At 36.8% G+C, this 15,590-nt stretch overlaps 1 protein-coding gene across 3 annotated transcripts in view; it reads left to right on the forward strand.

Moving 5' to 3' along the window:
- Window positions 1-15,590, forward strand: part of SIPA1L1 (signal induced proliferation associated 1 like 1) — a 223,505-nt gene that overhangs the window by 157,875 nt on the left and 50,040 nt on the right. For all 3 annotated transcript variants that reach the window (XM_061462655.1, XM_061462657.1, XM_061462656.1), the window contains 4 exons: window positions 7,139-7,242; window positions 8,410-8,567; window positions 11,434-12,010; window positions 13,127-13,401. In XM_061462655.1, the coding sequence (XP_061318639.1) occupies window positions 7,139-7,242; window positions 8,410-8,567; window positions 11,434-12,010; window positions 13,127-13,401 (1,114 nt within the window). The remainder of the gene's footprint in view (window positions 1-7,138; window positions 7,243-8,409; window positions 8,568-11,433; window positions 12,011-13,126; window positions 13,402-15,590) is intronic.

A 15,590-nucleotide genomic window follows, 5' to 3' on the forward strand; every position in this document is an offset into this window, starting at 1 on the left:
TTTGGTATGAAGCTATCACTAAAGCTGCAACAATAAACCAGTAAATATGGAACCATTATTGGCATTGCAAACCCGTCATCAGTGTGTTGCCTACCAAGTAATCGATACAGTTGGTAGGTCATAGTTTTTTTTAATGATATGCTAATTGTCTGTCACTAAAAAAAGTTTTGAGAACCCATCTGTGTAATGCCCTTGACAAGCTGATCCATTGCTTTTCTGCTGTGTCTGTTGCATGTAGTTTTCCTTCTAAGCAGTTTTGTCTTACTTGTGCTATCCAATATTTTCCTCCCTTTATGATTTTTCTTTTGAGTTATGGAAATTAATCTGGAATTGGCAGTTATCAGGTTTAACTGCAAACCATATTGCAGTGAAAAGATAATCTTTGACAGTATCTATAAAAGAAACTCCCTGCTTTTGGAATCAAGCTTGTGAAATACCTGTTTATCGGCTAGCATGTTCTATATTCAATTTGTGAATAATTTAAAATACACAGCGAAATTTTGACCTGTCCTCTTTTTCTCTGAGTATTAAAAGTAACCAGTTACTATGGAAATCTTTTGCTATTTTGCTCACTTGCAGCAAAGGAAATTCAATAAGGAGCTGATTCATAAAAGCTGAAAAGCTTTCATCAGCTCTGTGCAGCAAAAACTGTGCTCTTGTCACGGGTCTCCTATCGTGAATAGAGTAATTTGCTCTGCTTTACTGCTCCACTGTTCCACTTTGTGGCCTTCATTCTTACAGGGATCACGTTACCATCTCCTTGGGCTGTTCTTGATCTCCCTAATCATCAGAGGGTTATAAAACTTCCTGTTGTTTTTAACCTAACTTATTAGCCATTTCTCCCACATTTACCACTGAGCCTGGTTTCCTTTAGTTACAATACTTATATTCCCTCTGTTGTATTTACTCCCTTGAGAGCATTTACATGTTGCAGTTGTGTATCCTCTATACTTTTGTGCTGTTATCCTTAATAAGCCAAGTCTCTCTTCATGGTATGAGGCATGGATTTCTCTGCTGTTCACACACACATATGCTGTATTACTTGGTAGCTTTCCTCTGCACTCATCCAAGTTTGAATTCAGTCTTTTCCATTTTAGTGGCTAGGATTATATACACAGTTCCAGATGAGATCCAGGCAGTTTGCTGCAACATTTTTTTGCCTTTACTGGAAATATATTGTATGGGTTTTTCTTTCCTGAAGCCCCCAAGTGTTATTTTATCAGTTATGAAAATAAGCTAGGTCAAAAATCAAAAGTTTATGGAAAGCAGAAAATATTTATCATTTCATAGCTTTTGGCTTTATATTGTGACCTTCTTTATTACTTTCAGTAGATAAAGTAAAATCTTCTCTCCCCTCATTTCTGGTTAAGGCATCTGAGAAAAAAAAAAACAAGCCTTTTTTGCTATCAGTCTGCACAGTTTTCTAGTACATGTAAATACTGTATGATTAAGAGTTGATTCATCTGTTCGGATATACCCATGAAAGCTGTAACTGTGTAACTGTGTCCAAAGTACTTGTTGGAAATTTTCTTCTAAACAGCAGAATTTTCCACTTACATTTGGAAAAAAAATGTGTCAGGTTTGGTCTTATGTACTACAATATAGTGCCTGTTGAATGGATAGGTACGTAAACTTCTATTTGACTGAATCTCCCATGGTTTTAAGAGTGGTGGTCTTGTAACAAATGTTTTCTACATGGTATTGAGAGCTGACATGTCTTCTTCATGTTGCCCAGTAGACCTACCAGCTCTATATCTAAAAATACAGATAGGCTTTACTTGAACACTTCACTGTGATTGGAGAGAAAAGGGGATGCTCTGAGTGGAACTGCTGCTTTCATGAAGGGTTTTCTACATTTTCTTTCAGTCAGGGTTTACACACTCACATACATGGGACCTCATCAGCTAGAACTGCTTAGGAACTTCCAAGTTATCTGAAATCTTTCAGGTTATGCTGTCTGCAGGCTTACCAAGGAAACATGCATACATGAGTTTTTAGCAAGGAAGTTTAGACAGCAGCAAATGTGAACAGTGGCAAGAAACTCGTGCAGTTAATCTTGGTGGTGCTGTTTTTCTTTGTGCCAGTGTGCAAAGGGGGCCCAGCACTAAGCTCTTCGGATAGCTACATTCAGAAACCCTTATTGCATATTCTGCATAGGAAAAGTGGGGGGTGTCACCTTGTAGTAGGCAAATGGCTAAAGACCAGAGATGGTAGCAACAGCTGCATCTCATGGGGAGTATTTGAACAGCAGAGTAGGTGGCAGGGAGGTTGGAACTATGTGATCTTAAGGTCCTTTCCAATTCTAGCTGTTCTGTGATTCTATGGGCAATACACTTAAGTAATCAGTCCTTTCTCCCTTGGCAGAAACACAGAAAGGCCTGCAGAGGATATGGCTGTGGTCCTTACTGTGACTTAAGTTTATGGGGTTTTGTTGAAACAGCTAGATCTGCAGCTAGGAAGCAAGCTTTTCCCTTTTCCAGCTCTGTGCTCTTCTGTTGCTAGAGATCTCTGTAATAAAATAGTTACTGCTCAGGAAATTTTCCTGCATAAAAATTCTGTTCAATGTCAGCACAGTTAATGGCAAAGATGCTCTTAGAAAAAAAATGTCTGTTCATTAACTTGTGAGAAAGGTCAGAGCTGTGTAGGCTACTTTGCTAGTTCCTATGCCTTTGAAAATACTTTGCAACCTATGAAAAGCAGATGGTTGGTGTAAGGCACAATGAAAGATTTTCTCATTGTGTGGGGAAGCTGATTTATGTATCTAGTCTGCAAATTTTCACAAGATGTTTTTTATTTATGCAAATTCAGAAAAGTAAAATTGTTCCAGCAAAAGTCACTTTCAGAACAGTTGTTATTCTTGGTAATTTTTAGAATTAGGGGCCTAATTGGTAAGTATCTGTAACAGAGACAATTCTTAAAAGGAGGGATCTCATGCATCCTGTTAACTGAAAGCCTATTTAAGTATATTGGATTCTTCAAGGGCTTTAGCTTTGGATCTCTGCCAGTGCCACTGTGAAAGAGCTGCTACTTTTAAAGATTTGTTTGTATATTTCTGGAATTACCAGAGGGGAAACAGTATCTCCTGGCAGCCTGCAGACTTTGGATTGGAAATAGAGCTTGAAAATGTCATGTATCCCATGGTTGCTAGGAAGTTTATGGGTATCACTTTAAAGTAATAAACATCATAGCAATCTTTCAAATTATAACTTCAATTACTTTACTTTATTTCCTAGTTGTAATACATGCTTTATTTCCCTCCCCCTTACTTAGTCTTATTTCTCAATATTTTAAATTGGTAAATTGGACCAGCTAGATAATGCTAGGCCTGGTAGTCTGGTGTGTGTGTCCAGCAGAGTGGTGCAGGAAATGAAGATTTAATTAATGTGAGTTTGAATTATCTATTTGATGAGATTATAAAGGTGGCTAATAATAGTAGGCTTCTTTATTAGATGTTTATACTGTGTGACTTTCTGGTCAAGACATGAGAAGAAGAATATAAGTGCAGCACCGAAGATACTAAAGATTAAAATCTAGGGAATTAGCGGAATCCAAGTTGACGTTTCTATTAGGGGTTTTCAGTAAGTCCCAATGTTTCGAATGAAATAATACAGATTAATAAGAGTAATTTCTTAATTTGTACTACTTGACATCTTTCCAACTGGGTGGAAGAATTTACTGCTGGGTCTAAGAAATTCACTGGAAGGAAGACGTATAGCCAAAGGAGGTCAGAGGGCCCTTGACTGCTTAAGAAACTTAAATGGGGGTGTGTGGAAGTCCATCTGCATTTCTTTGTTTATGTTGTACATATACTTTTGTATGATACAAAATAAAGGGTAGCGTCTAAAAATGGCTTGGAAATTACATAAGTTGAATGTGAGTGCTTGGTGTAATCCTCATATATAACAGAAATGAGAACTGCTTTGACAGGCCAATAACTAGGAGAAACTAGAAATAAAGCAGGACTTTTTAACAGCAGAGATAAATGGGGAACATTAAGCTCTGAAACGTCTTGGGTCTGAGCCTTTAATTGTGAGCACTGCTCCAGTTTGTAGCAATGGCTGTTCCTTCTCCTGCCTCATCAGTATCTTTTATTATTTGTTTTCCTGCAGTTCCTTGCAAGTTCTTCGAAACAATAGGTTAGATTTCCTACTTGTACTCTTTTTTACACAGTTTTCTAGTGCAAAGGTTTTAAGACCTGCTGTAGAAGCAGGCTGATAACGCCCTGTGGCTTCAGTGAAGTGAATATCAACCATATGCTGCTGGTGTCAGTCACAGTCCTGAGCACTGCTGGTTTTGGAAAAAACACTTAAACAGGAAACTGTTAAGACAGTCCTTGTGAAGATAACTGAGAAACATTGGAAAGACAGGAGAATAAGGTGGATTTTTAAAACTGAATAATGGTGGAAGGAAAAGATCAGCTAAGTAACCAAATCCAGCAATGGGACGAGACTGTGAAGGCAGCATCAATAGGTATGCCATAAACTGAGAGCAGGAGGGGATGTCTTCAGTATAAAAAGGTGCTAATGAATTTCTAGATCCTTTGGGCCTCTGTTAAATGCAAGGAGATCAAAGTATATTGCAGTGCTGGCTTCCACTTCTGACCTTGAAATAACGGATATTATGCCAGCGTGCAGTCTTGGATATTACTGCAATGGCAGTGATTTGACATAATGCTAGACCTGTAATTACTGTGATATACATCAGAAGTATTCTAGATTTGTAAGGAAGAAGAAATCTGAATTATGAGAAAGATGCACAGTCTCTAGTGGATATAGACTTCTGTAGCTGGATTTGAATAACAGGGATTTAAGCTGTGAAGTACTTGGATATAAGAAGGAAATTCTTTCCTGTTAGGGTGGTGAGGCACTGGAATGGGTTCCCCGTGGAGGTTGTGAATGCTCCATCCCTGGCAGTGTTCAAGGCCAGGTTGGATGAGGCCTTGGGTGATACGATTTAGCGTAAGGTGTCCCTGCCCATGGCAGGGGGGTTGGAACTGGATGATCTTAAGGTCCTTTCCAACCCTAACAATTCTATGATTCTATGAATCATTAAATCATTTTCATTGTAGCATTATTGCTTAGTTTGCAGAACCAGTGCTGTTCTGAGAACCCTCTTCTGCCTGAAACTGAAGTCCATCCAGGAACATTGAAAGCTTGTCTTAAATGCATAGGTGGTGTACCATATATATTGTCAGATTTGCTTTATTATTTTCTTCTTCACCTCAACCCCTTTTGGGCCCCTTCCTCATCTCTCTTACCCACTTCCCTTTCTTTTCACACCAGCTGCCTCAACCCAGTTCTTTGTTATATTTTTTGAGTGCTCTAATTATGAAAGGCAATGCACAAGTCAGCATATTTGCAGTTGGGCAAAAGCCAGTAAGGTCTTATGCTGATGTTTAGGTGACTTTCAGGTGCATCTGTCTCCTTCAGTGTGCACTGTAGTGTTCAGGCAGAGGATAGAGGCTGCTGTGAACTGAGTGTAAAATGAAATTGCTCCCTTTCAGCTGTCCCTTTGCTGTAATTGGCATTAAAAAGAAGATATTTAGCAGTTAGCTAGATTTTCATAATGGCAACTTTGAGTTGGGGCAAAGGGATCCCAATCTTATTGAAACATGAACTATGTGGGGTTTTTGGTTGGTTGTTTTTTGTTTTGTTTTGTTTTTTCAAATAAGATTCCAGGATCCACCCCCCCTTTTTTCTCTATAGATAATTTGGAGTTGCAAAATTTCTGTGCAGGTAGAATCTAGAAGACCCTCCATTTTATTGAGGATGTTGTGGCTTTTCACTTACAGCAAAATTACTCCTGTTTTATTTGACAGAAAAGTGAAACTTCTTGCTAAAGCTTATACCCAAAATCTGGGTAAATAAACTGTATATTTATTTTACTGTAAATGCCTCAGCATTCTAAGAGCTATTATCACCATAGTAACATGATCTCTCTGCTAATAAAAAATGCCAAGGTGTAGTATTTAACAGCTTTTAAAAATACTTTGCTATAAATAGCTGAGATTATATAATATAGTAGCGTGTTTCTATAATTTCAAATAACCAGGGTGCTTTTTCCATATATAAATCTAGTTATTTTTAAAAATTGTTTGAAAACGGGCTTTTTGCACAGTGGACAGAAGTTAAATATAATGGAACACGTTCACTGTTTCAGCTTTAAATGTGTTACTACTTAAATTCATGGAACATTTTTCAAGGTCTTATTTTTGAGAAAAGAAAAAGTAAAAACAGAAGTTCCCAATTTGTCTGTAATAAAGTGTTGCCTAAAACCAACACTTTGTAAACTCTAATAATATCGCCTCTTCTTTTTTTCTTTCTAAACTTCATAATCCCAGTTTTTATCACCTTTTCTCCACATGGAAGTTTCTTTATCCACATATAATTGGTTTTTGTGGCCTTTTTCTGGATCCCTTCTCTTTCTTCTGTATCTTTTAAAACAGGGTGGCTAGAACCAAAACAGGTGAGACTACCTTTGATTAATATACCAGCATCATAATGTCTTCTTGTGGGCTTTTTCCATCATCAGCTGTATTGTCAGCATGCTAGCGTCCTGTTTGGGTTTTTGACTGTTTCTATCCACAAAGCACCTGTTTTAGTGAAAGTTTTCTCTGACTTCATTACAGTTCATTTAGAGTCCTGATACTTCAGTTTAAAAGAACCCATTCTTTTCTTTCATATATTGTGGGTTATATGTCCATTGATATTTAATTATGCATGAGATTGTGGTATTCATTTGCAGTATCTACCTTTCCTTCTGAAGCCCTTTTCACATTCCTTACAGTTCAGTTTTGTTCTGGTTAGCCTGAGATAGTGGGTGGTGTCTGAAAATTATTTCAGACTTTGTTACCACTTTTCATTCTTAAATAGGCTGTTTTAAAATGTTTTCTGGTCAATTCCTATTCCTAACAAGTTCTTAATTGGGAAAAGTATACAAAATGATACTTGCCATCTATATGTGTCATTTTCTTTGGCAGGTGAATAAACTCTGGCTAAGTTTTTACTTGCTGACGTTTCAGCTGCGATCAAGGAAGTAATAATTCTTGCCTTGCCTGATGATTTTCTTTGAAAATAAGGAAACTTTGTTCTTAAACATCTTAAAATAATGTTTTTATTCTTTTTTTCTTTAACTGCAGCTGATTCAACAGGTACTCACTCTCTATATACAACATACAAGGACTATGAAATCATGTTCCACGTTTCAACTATGTTGCCATATACTCCAAACAACAAGCAACAGGTAAAATAGACCATGCCTAATTAAAATTAACTTTTCTTTCATCTCAGAGTAGCTGAGCTATTGAACACTATTGACAACTTCCGTTTATTACTAGCAAAGAAAACCCTCAAAGAATCAAAAGTATCAAAACTTGCCATCTCTGTGTTGGGAAGATGAGCAAAGCAGATTGTTGTAGGTACATCATTGGTAGATTTTTCTCCAAGACTGTTTTCTATTTAATTACGCATTATTTACTGAAACTTGTACGTAAATATACAATAATGTCAGTAGCACATCTCTGTTAGATAGAGTTCATGCCTTATGTCAAAAGGAACATCGTGTACTTGACGTGATTTTTAACCTTCCTTAGCAAAACACATTGAACTTTAAGGATTGCATTTAGGAGCTTTAACATGCACAGAATCAGTTTGTCCAGCACATTACACAGGAAAGCATGAGACAAAATACCTTTTTTTTAATATTTTTCTATTATAGTGAAGAGACACATAGGCTAACCTGCTTTGGCACTCTGAAGTACCTGATCTTGTTAAATACTAGTCCATCTTGTTGCGTATGAGATGCATGCATTTTATGCTAGAATCAATATTATTTTGTGTTTCTGCAAGTAAAATAGAAATAACCTTTGACAATAAAAGGTAACACAGCATACTTTCCAGCTTTCTTTTGTACAGTAAATGTTTCTTTCATCTACTTTCTCTTCCCCTATAGTCTTGGATTTACTGAAATAGTCCTGTCAGAAAATTATTATAACGTGTCTTAAGATTAGTGACCACTATTTTCAACTTGAAATAGAACCTGCTTCTGGCTTGTAGAAATACGTAAAGTGGGGAATGTCTTCCACCTTCCATGTATCACTGATTTACACTGATTCTAGCAGGTTTTATTGTTGTTTTTCCTTTTTGCTTAGCTTTAAAATTTCCAAAACAATCTTACTGAATATTACATGTAGGAATTAAATTGTTACGAAAATGCCCATGTCATTATTTTTTTTTTTACTGAAATTTATTAGGTTAATAACTAAAATTCTGGTACTTGTCATATCCTCAACTGTTTCATGTTTCAGCTTTCATTTGGAATAAAAAACCCATTATCTATAATAATGAGACATAAATAATTGAAAATTGTGAAACGGCTGCGTTTTAACATATGCATCTTTTTTTGTTAAAGCTTCTAAGAAAACGACATATTGGAAATGATATTGTGACAATAGTTTTCCAGGAGCCTGGAGCACAACCATTCAGCCCAAAGAACATTCGATCTCACTTCCAGCATGTCTTTGTCATTGTAAGAGTGCACGGTCCCTGTACTGACAGCGTTTGTTACAGGTAGCTATTGCTAGTTTCAATGAAAACATGGAATTTGAGTGCGAAGGGAGGTGTCAGTCCTCTTTTAAATTCTCAGCAGAGAAACTTAATGAAAGGTAGGGGTCAAGGGATTGGATTGTTGTTCGTGTGAATTTAGAACACTTTCTAAAAGGAAATAGATGCTTTTAGCATATAAGTATACACACACTATGTGTGTATATATGTATGTATGTATGCATATATAAAAAATTTGTGAATTATTTTCAAATTTGTTCTCACTTCCTTTTTATCTTCTTCATTAAGAATGTGCTAGAAGAGTACTTCTGTACTGATTCTTATGAATTCACTTTTTGTTCTGATAATTTATGCAGGAGTTTACATTCTGTTTTTTGAAATTAAGACAGTGAAAAAGTACGACTAACCTTTCAGAACAAAGCTAAGCTCTCTGAAATGTTTTGTCTGAGCTTCTTCGTTTCTTACTTCAGTCTGACAAAGAAATTCCAGAGCATTATACAGAAAAAAAAAAAGGCACTTAGTGTGACCTTAAACTTAGTATTATTAAAATAGAAAATGCTAATTGCTAGTAACATATAATAAAGGACTGCATGAAGTAGCCTTAGAATTAACTAGTCTTTACTGAAATACAAATGTTCACCTAAGCGTATCATTCAGTCAGCTGCTTATTTAGAGGAAGAGGTAAGACTGCAGTATCTGAGATGGTCTACTCATTCTTTTAAAGTAGTTATAGTAAGATTTAAAGGCTTTTCACTCTCCATAAGCTTTTGGTAAAGCTCATACAGAACTTGTGGAACTGATGCTGATGTTTGTACATATATTAAACTCTGCTGGAGTAGGCACATTCATGTTGATACTCATTTTACGGCAGCTTATTGACAAATTTATCAGCTACATAATTTATGTGGGCATACCTTGTTCTTAAAATTTTAGACATATGTTTCAGTTTTTTTTTCTTTTTTTGTCCTCTTAGTGCAGAGACTTGATTTAAATTTGTAGAACTCCATTATGAAAAGTTTTTCTAGGAAACTTTTCAAACTAAGTTTGACCTCTTTTTTAACTGAATTATTTGGAACAGTTTCATAGATTCATAATTCTAGACAAAACAGGAAGCCTTGTTGCAAAAAAAATGTACTGGTTTTTATATTAAAAACTACATAAAAAGAATAAAATCAAGCACTGTCTTGGCCAGTGATTCTTCCTCCCAACTAAGATAAACAATATTTCAAAGGTCTGGCTTCTCTGTCAGCATTGTTCACGTTTCAAAACTTCACTAGCAGTTGTTATAAATTAAATTCTTACCGCCGTGATCATGATAATGAAAACCTAATTAAACAAAATGTCACTGGTAGTTTTTCATTACATTCAGTAATTTTGCTTTAATGCGTAGGCTTCTGTCTCTTAATAGCACTTCCTTTATGACTACTGAAGATGATCAAGAGTCAGATCATGGCTATGCATCATGAGCACCCCCCGTTGTGTACTTTTAGATACATTAGCATACATTTGAAGGAAATATGACATCTTTGAATATCAGTTGCCAGAAAACATAATTAAAAATAAAAAACAAACAACAAATCCAAAGCAAGTAAAACACTCTGCCACCTGCCACCCAGGCGATATGGTTAAAAATTGGGTGACTTAATTTTTATTTTTGGTGTTCCTGTGTGTTTCCTCCAATCTTCACTAGTATTTCTGCAGTTAGCAGTTTGGGAAGGTGTAAAAGGGGGGAGAATTATGATTAAGGATTCAGATAAGTTAGAACAAAGTTAAAAATAATACCAGTCTTCCAAATAAAACACCGCATACATTACTAGTGTTCAAGTCCTCTTCCATTTTTCTTTATAAAACTCCATTGCCATGATATTTTGGCCAGATTTTGGCTATGTTTTTTCAGATGCAGTTACAGATATGTGGTAAATCATATCTGAACTGTTGGAGCATTTGTTGTCACAAAACTGGGGAACTACAGTGTCTTCTTGGGACAGACTGACAGACTGATTGATACTGGACTCTGATGGCAAATCTTGAGTGATGCGGAATCTTCAGTGTTACCAAACAACTCTCATCCATTCTGTATCAAGGGAATTGACCAGGGAGAGTAGCTAAGTTTGTCAGCATTGCCTGAGGCAGTCTGTTTGTCAGTCCATCACTTCTTATGGAAAGTAAAAGGAAGAGTTGAAAAAGAAAGCCTCTATTTCTAATATACGTCTCCAAACTCGTAAGAAATTTCTTAGTTGTAGTATTTCTTGATTCTGCTTCTATCACTTGCCTGCAATATTAGTTGGTGTAGTTTTCAGTCAGAAATTTAAAACATATTTATTAGTGTGATGTATATATGCTTTCAGTTGGCAAGACAGTTCTCACAGTGAAACTGGCCTTGTGAGATTGTGTTGTCTCTATCTTTTTAATGTGTCTATTTTATCTATATTTCTGCTATTGGTCACAGACTTCACATTGCTTCCAGATGAGCCTTTCAACTTTAGGTAGCGAAGTTTTATAAGCTAGCCTTTGTAATAGTGCTAGAATTTTTCTGTTTCTAGTAAAAACAAACAAAATTCTGAACTCTCATACTTGAATGATTATCAAAAAAAACCCCACAATTTTGGACTTGAAGCTTTTTTTTAGCTGTGGTATTGAGAATGACTCAAAAATACCTAGATGCAAAAATAAGTGGCCTTCTGTTTATACAGTAAAGAGGGTGGACATCCTCTCCATACTGGCAGCATTAAAATGTAAATATCACATATTGCTGAGAAAAGAAAAATTCAGAGTTTAAGGAAAAAAGGAAATGTATTTTCTGTATTCAGAACCTGCTGAATTTGCATACAGTGAAAGTCTCTGCTTCTTCCTTGTTATTTTTTTCTTTTAGTGTTGCTGTGACAAGATCCAGAGATGTACCATCCTTTGGTCCACCTATTCCGAAAGGTGTCACTTTTCCTAAATCAAATGTGTTCAGGGACTTCTTACTAGCCAAAGTCATTAATGCAGAAAATGCTGCTCATAAATCAGAGAAGTTTCGTGCGATGGCCACCAGGACCCGTCAAGAGTACTTGAAAGACTTGGCAGAGAAGAATGTCACAAACACACCTATTGACCCTTCTGGCAAGTTCCCCTTCATCTCGCTTGCTTCAAAAAAGAAAGAAAAGTCCAAGCCTTACCCAGGAGCAGAGATCTATAGTTCTGGTGCTATTGTATGGAGTGTCCATGCAAAAGACTACAGCAAGGGTATGGAAATAGACTGTCTCCTAGGCATCTCTAATGAGTTTGTAGTCCTCATTGAACAGGACACGAAAAGCGTGGTGTTCAACTGCTCCTGTCGAGATGTGATAGGGTGGACTTCAACGGACACAAACATCAAAATATTCTATGAGAGGGGCGAATGTGTTTCTTTGGAGAGCTTAATCAGCAACATTGATGATATCAAAGAGATCGTCAAAAGGCTGGAGGTTAGAATGTGTTCTCTTGTTTGGTTCCAGTTCTTTGCTTTCTTCTCTCACCTCACTGCCAGGAAAGGCTTCAACTTAAGTAATGCTTGGGTTCCCTGAAATTGTTCTGTTTATCATGAAATCTGTAAGGGCTTTCCTGCTTTTATTTCTCAAAATGCAATTATTGCTTCTTCTTCTTCTATCAGATATCAGCCAACCTCAGCTGGTTGTTATGTGTGTCTCAAAAATGATTCCATATAAAAAAAAAAAAACAACAAAACTGAGGGCCTTCAATTGCATAAATTGCTCCCGCACAGTAAACACAGAAGCGTCACTTTATTTCTTTTCCTTGTTTACCTCCCCTTTCACTTTTATAGGCATGTTGTATCTTGTTTCAAATGAAGCTGTTATATCTTTGAGACTGACTTATATTTGCAGCAGAGTGCAGTCCCAATCCCTATTGCAACATTCAGATATTCTCTGAATGCATGTGATAAACTAAAAATGTAGTGAATCATGGTATCTCTTTATAAAATAATCTGTCTATGCTTATTTTTATCCAGTTCAGTTATAAAAGAATGTGTTATGTTTCACTGTCTTTCCTAAAATTTCACAACTGTATTTGTATAATGACCAAAAAAAAAAGAGAAAGCCAGGACTAATTAAATTCCTCTTGGCAGTATTCATGATCATGAGTGCATAGAAGAGTTGGCATAGACCTCAGTATGCTTAGTAGCTGCCAGCACATTCTAGTTGAAGGTAATGTTGCAGTTCTAGCTGAAACAGCTAGAAATGTAAAATGGTTGTTTGGTTACTAAAGCATAAAAGATAGAGATGCTTGTGTAGCTTCGTGTGTTTTTTCCATTGTGTGCTGCCATGTATCTTCTAAGCTTCTTGTGGTTTCAGCAAAAGTTTCCAGGCAGAACTTGGGTAATCAAACTCTAATGAAAATACTAGTTTGAGTGACAAGACCTATTTCAGCTGTTACGTACCCAAGACTATGCTATATATTCCTTGATCGTGTCCCCCACATTGTCTTGGGGAGCTGGTTGATTGAACAGAAATGGAGGCTTTAAACCTTTACTAGAGCTGAAGATCTCTCAATGCATTAAATTCTGTCTTCATTTCAATTTATAGCTTGTGACTAAGGGCTGTGAAACAGTGGAGATGACTCTGCGTAGGAATGGCCTGGGTCAGCTTGGTTTCCATGTAAACTATGAAGGCATTGTGGCAGATGTTGAGCCCTATGGCTACGCGTGGCAGGCAGGACTGCGGCAAGGCAGTCGACTGGTGGAAATTTGCAAGGTGGCTGTAGCCACTCTGAGCCACGAGCAAATGATCGATCTTCTCAGAACATCAGTCACAGTGAAGGTCGTCATCGTCCCCCCGTATGAGGACTGCACACCACGCAGGTATTGTGTAGTAGCTGCATGTGGTCTGAAGTTACATCTCGATTTGTGGGGTCAGGGAAGGGGGTGGTAGAGACAAACACCACAGAACCCAAAGCAGGCTTCAGAACTCATGGTGTAATTTTAATATAGCATCCAGTTTTGTAAGGTGAAGGAGAAGGACAGGAAAAACTGCCCATATTCAGACTCCGTGCTCCATAGAATATGAATACTGAATATTACAACTTAATAAAATGTGCAAGGAACCTCGTGTATCCTTTAAATTCCATGAAATTTAACACATGGAAATCAACCTTTTGTTGACAGTTGTGTGTTTATGATGCATCAAAATTAATTGTACATTTCCCTCCTTGATTTCCCTTTTGTTGGTAGTTTGCAGTGTCTGCAGATGTAATTCTTGAAAGCTATGAATAGATTTATGTTCTAGTTTCACAAATAAGTAAGGCTGTAGATGGTAAGAGTTTATCAAAGGTATGGATCTGCCCAGAGAAATCACTGCAAATTGTAGTTCTTCTTTAGAAGCAGATCTTGCTGCATCTCTTTCAGTTCCCATCTGTGTTAAGCCTGAAGCTTGTGTCAATTGTATTACTGCTTTTATAGCTTTAAAATGTTGCCTAATGGGAAATAAGCAGCAATAGTGCTTTTTTTTTTTTTTTTTCCGACATTGGACATCAAGTCACTCCATTTTATTTTTTTTCTTGAACTCACACTAAAGCTTTTCACAACTTTTACTGCTCCCATCTGAGCTCTCTGCAGTTGTTTGTAGCAATCAGCCACATCACTGAATCTGATTCCCGTGTTCCTGGCATCCTATATTAATATCTTTCAAATGCTATATGATTAAAATGGGATGATCTTTAATAGACTAAATTTGCCTACGGGCTAGCTCAAGGTTTATGCTTGGTTTGCCAAGAAGAAGCAAGTACAGTTATCCAAGTTCAGTGTGTTCCTTGCAGTGAGAGACTGAGAGAGCATTTTGCACTCCGTATTCTAATCAGGCAGTGTCTTTGTAGGGGTAGATGCTAAATCTTTATGTGCTTAAGGTTGAGCTGAATTTAAATGCATATTTATTACATTACTATGAAATTGTGTCTCCAAGCAAAGACCTTGTGCTTGCATAAGAGAAGAATCCATGTTTGCTTTTACTGTGAGCCATATTAACTCCATTTGCAACTGGTAGCAAAGTGGGAGGGAGAGAAATGGTTTATTTGTCCTTTAGTTGTCAGTGGAAAATTGAATACATGTCAGGGATTAAATGAGCAGTGGCATAAGGTCACCTATGAGGTATTTGGAAAGCTTTTGTACAGTATTTAGCAGCCCAAGCAAATGGAAAGTTCAGCTGCAATCACAGCAAAAGGATTAGAGCAGAAAAATATATGTGGAAAGCACAGCTCCTATTATTCCTGAACTAAATTAAGTACAGCCAAAAGCAGGCTTAGCTTTAGTGGATCCAAATGGCAGTAAGAGAAATTACTGCACTTTTTGAAATACTGTACTCAGCATCAGTGAGTTTTGTCTTGTAGTGACAAGTGATCAAATGTTCATGGTTGGTTATTGCCTAGTTATAAAATTTCAGAAAGCAACTCCTGGTCCTGTTTGCTGTATCCAAAATCATTAAGGTTTAGGAACTGTGTCTTGATTTTGTAGCTATTCTACATATGTTACTAGGGATTCTACTAAAGTCTTTGCACAGAGCAATTTCTCCTTTGGCAGTTTTCCAAAATTGGAGTCCTTTCGTTGTGTCCTCTGGAGATCATTTAGTATTTCTACTACAGTAACTTCTACAGACTGTAACTAAAATGAAAATCAGTTCTGCTTGGTATAGTACATTCAGGTAAGAAGCAGTCGCTATCCTAGTAAATTGGTTGGCAAAGAAATGATTGGCATGAAGTTAGAGGAAGAGCAGGGGTGCAGTTAAATAAGATGTCTTGCCAGCAGGCACTGTACAAGGTCAGTAGCAGGTACAAAATTATATCCAAATACTCTGATTCATAATCTAATGCCCTACAGAGGCATGCATTGTTATGGTTATATCTCTCTACATGACCATTTTAATATTGCTACTGAAGTCATTTAGTGGACTTATTGCTGACCTTGAAGTTAGTGGTACGGCAGCAAGAGGATGTTGTGTATTCTTGCTTCTCAAACTGTAATTATGTCTGGAAAAGAAAAAAAGAAACGCAGACTTACTA

The sequence above is a fragment of the Pezoporus flaviventris genome, unplaced genomic scaffold, assembly GCF_033815535.1.
Source record: "Pezoporus flaviventris isolate CSIRO_AGI_PZ_B2104156 unplaced genomic scaffold, CSIRO_AGI_Pfla_v1 ptg000035l, whole genome shotgun sequence".
NCBI lineage: Eukaryota > Metazoa > Chordata > Aves > Psittaciformes > Psittacidae > Pezoporus > Pezoporus flaviventris.